This window comes from Condylura cristata, unplaced genomic scaffold, assembly GCF_000260355.1.
Source record: "Condylura cristata isolate star-nosed mole 26May11 unplaced genomic scaffold, ConCri1.0 scaffold00023, whole genome shotgun sequence".
NCBI lineage: Eukaryota > Metazoa > Chordata > Mammalia > Eulipotyphla > Talpidae > Condylura > Condylura cristata.
The window spans coordinates 32,444,236-32,448,261 of NW_004567124.1; the positions used below are offsets into that span (position 1 = coordinate 32,444,236).

The 4,026-nt window shown below is 42.2% G+C and overlaps 2 protein-coding genes across 2 annotated transcripts in view; both read right to left on the bottom strand.

Annotated features, from left to right (window-relative positions):
* Positions 1 to 4,026, bottom strand: part of AVEN (apoptosis, caspase activation inhibitor) — a 165,980-nt gene that overhangs the window by 47,086 nt on the left and 114,868 nt on the right. The window lies entirely within an intron of this gene.
* On the bottom strand, positions 3 to 965 carry LOC105853977 (thymidylate synthase; the record flags this gene model as incomplete). The annotated part of the gene is made up of 1 exon (XM_012728514.1): positions 3 to 965. A coding segment is annotated over exon 1 (900 nt), but the record flags the coding sequence as incomplete, so codon positions are not given.

The following is a 4,026-nucleotide window of genomic DNA, read 5'->3' on the forward strand; positions in this document are numbered from 1 at the left end:
CCTTCTATCTCAAAGTCTTCAGCTTTGAAGTCATCAATCGTCTCAACTTTTCGAAGGATTTTGAGCTTTGGAAAAGGCCTTGGTTCTCGCTGAAGCTGCACTTTTAGAGGCTCAATGTGATTCAGGTAAATGTGTGCATCTCCCAATGTATGTACAAAATCGCCGGGCTTCAGGCCGGTGATGTGCGCAATCATGCAGGTGAGCAGGGAGTAGCTGGCAATATTGAAGGGCACACCCAGGCCCATGTCTCCTGACCTCTGGTGTAGCTGGCAGGAGAGCTCACCATTCACCACATAGAACTGGCAAAGTGCATGGCATGGAGGTAAGGCCATCAGAGGAAGATCTTTTGGATTCCAAGCACACAGGATGATTCTTCTGTCATCTGGGTTGGTTTTGATTGTGTCGATCACTTTTTGCAGCTGATCTACTCCTTGACCTGAATAATCTGAATCTTTATCTTTGTATTCTGCCCCAAAATGTCGCCACTGAAAGCCATAAACAGGGCCTAAATCTCCTTCTTCTCTGTTGGAGAACCCCAGGCTGTCCAAAAAGTCTCGGGAACCATTGGCATCCCAAATTTTCACACCTTTGGAAGACAGTTCATTAGCATTTGTGGATCCCTTGATAAACCACAACAGCTCTTCCAAAACACCTTTCCAGAAAACACGTTTGGTTGTCAGCAGAGGAAATTCATCTCTCAGGCTGTAGCGCGCCTGCAGGCCGAACACCGACAGGGTGCCGGTGCCCGTGCGGTCCTCCTTCCGGAAGCCGCAGCGCAGAATGTGCTCGATCTGCCCCAGGTACTGCAACTCCCCGTGGGGCGTCGGCTGAGACTTGGCGACCCGCTCCTGCGCGGCGGGCGGCGCCGGCGAGAGCAGCGCCTCGGACCCAGCGGCGGGCATGGCTGCAGCGCGGTTACTGGACAGCCAGGAGGCCGGCGGTGTGGACCGAGCGGGGAGAAGGGCTCCGGGGAACCGGAAAAAGCTTTTTAACCATGATTATTGATCCAGATGTTGGGAGAAAATATTCATAAGCTTAACTACACAAAAACTGATTCTTGCATAAGCAAAGTCAAAAGACAAGCTGGGAGAAAGTATTTGTAATGTACAAAACAATCAGTTAATACCTCTAATATACAAAGAGCTTTTAGAAATGAAGATTAAGAATGCTATAAAAAGGGGGAAAAAACATGAAAAGACAATTCACAAAAAGAAGAAAGTGGCTCTTAAAATAACAAGCAACTTGATGCACAGTAAGAGAAATGCCAAGATGAACCGTGACAACATACCATGTTCCAGCCATCTTATTGGCATACACTGGAAAGCTTGATCGTAATCTCTGTGGCAAGGTGATGGGGAGGTACACTTACTCACTGCTCATGAGAATGCAATGTGACAGCTTCTACAGAGAATTGGCATTACCTAGTAAAACTACATGTGCACTCTCCTTTCATCCAGAAATCCTGCTTCTGGAAATACATCCTGGACATTACTTCCAACAATGTGATAATACAGTTACTCACTGCAGTGCCTTTTATACTTGAAATGAGAGTTACTTAAATATCCACATACGGGTGAAGAGCAGAGTAAGTTTTCATATACACAGAACTAAGAGCCACAAAAAATAGCAAAGATCTCTGACCTGATGTGATTTCCAGGAGATACAGCTGAGTACAAAATAAGCGAAGTGCAAAAAGAGTACATATTCTCCATTTAAAAAAAAAAAAAACACCAGCTTTATTGAGATGTAAGTCCTGTGTCACACAGCTAGCTCATTTGAAGTACACAACTCAATGACTTAGTATATTTAAAATTGCAAAACGATTATCACAATGATAGAACATTTTCATAATTCCAGAAAGACACCCTGTAGCCAAGTAGTCCTCATTTGCTCCCCAAATCCCTAAACCTAGGCAACCATAAATCTACTCTGTCTAAAGATTTGCCTAATCTGAACATAGTATGTGAGCAGGGAAAAGCATATATATGAAGGTCTTTTTAAAAAAAAAACACACACACAACATAAGTTCAAGCTAGGAAATAGTGACAGGCCTTCCCTAGAAGAGCTGGGAGAGTGGGGTGAGAGAGAGATGGGAGGGAATGATACTCTTAAAGGTGAGCCTTATGTAACAGTGCTAACTTTTGGAAGCACAGTATTGGTAGAACATCATTGCATCAGTAGGGTGTGTAAGGGGGTCCCCAAAAGCCAAAAGAAAAAAAGCATACCCCCTAGTACTGCAAGTGAATACCATAATCACATGAAGGTGAAGGGAGAACAAATTTTTTAAAATCATAAGCATCGTATATAACTGTATACTCTGAATTGCGAGGGCAAGCAGCAAATAAATCCTCAACTTTCTTACAGGCTTTTTTTTTTTTTTTCATAGCAAAAAATGCATGAAGCAGTTTGGAAACTATTCTAAATGAATTATAAGACTGAGCAGATGAGTGAATGGGTTGACAATGCCAAAGGCCAAGGTTTGCACTGTGGGAGAAAGAACATATGGAGTAGGGGAGAGCAAGGAAGAACCCACAGGAACACACCAGAATTAGAAGTATGAGTATAAGCTCATGATGACAAAAAGTGTATATAGTGCTATGTAGATGCCCATGTGTGCGTATAGCAGTATACAAACACCCCTAAAGGTGAGTCTTACATAATGCTAACTTCTGTAGCCCAGGAGCAAAGCATACTAATCGCACCCATAACTTGCTCTTCAAAACCATTAGCCCTAGAGGATCCAATAGAAACGGGATGGTTCCCGATAGAAATGGATTGGTCCAGGGTACAGGGCAGGGACAAGATGAGTGTGGAACATTTTGTATGACAGAAAATAAGAAATCCCCCCCCCAAAAAAAAGTGACAGGACATATCACTAGGCTACAGCAGCTGGCTAAAAGGGGATCCAATGGACCAAAGCTGCTGTGCTATCAATGTAAAACATATACTAGACTTCAATATTTAAGTATCCTCCCCCAAAAATAACCCAAAAAATTTTACATCAACTACGTGCTGAAATGATAATATTCTAATACAATTAGGTAAAATATACTACTAACATTAATTGGACTTGTTTCTACTTCCTCTCACACGGCTGTTAGGAAATTTAAATTACATGTAGTTCCTGTTAGTTAACAGTGCTGCTATAGATTAGAAGACATGTGTGAAATACCCCTTGGCTATAAAAAAAAAAAAAGATAAATTCTTGTCTTTGTAACATCATCAATGGAAAAAGAGGGGATTATGCTAGGTGAAATATAAGTTAGAAGACAGAAAAATACCAGGTGGTATCACTTTCTCTATATATGTACAATATAAGGAAACATAGCAACGTATCAGATAAAGTTAAACCAGTAACAAACCCTAGAAATCTGACTGTAGAATTGAGGCCACCTGAAGGAAGTGGGGGACACATGGACTATGGTAGAGAACTAGGGTGCCCTGGCCGGGGGAGGAGTGTGACTGACTCTAAACCATACAGAGTTGTGAATGTCACCTCAAAAAAATAAATAAACAAAAGCAGATGGACCCTTTTTTAAGATGAGCTAAATTGTGGTTTGCAGAGATACATTTGGGTCACAAAACTATTTTCGGAAACACAGGACATAGTTCCGGCAAGTTGGAGATGGCGGCAGTGGCTGGGGGAAGGGCAGGGCTGACGGCAAGGGCGTCAGGGCTCTGGAGTGTGACGTTTCTGTCTTGATCTTGGTGGTAATTCCAAGGACATTTGCCTACCTTAAGCTGCAACTGTGTGGCTTTCTGTACCTGCCTTCATTTTACAGTAAAATCACCCAACAAAAATAGAAATAAGATGTCATTTTACATTTTCTGATATAATGAAATATTCTTACACTGCTTGAAGGTTCTTTGAAATGATATTGTAAAGTGAAGCTCACTTAGCTCCTACTATGTACCTTTTTTTTTAAGATTTATTTATTTATGCATACAGAACTGGGGTACAGGCCAGAGGTGATGAAAGGCTTCACCAGAGACAGAGTGGGGAGCAGAACAGGCAGATCGACGAAG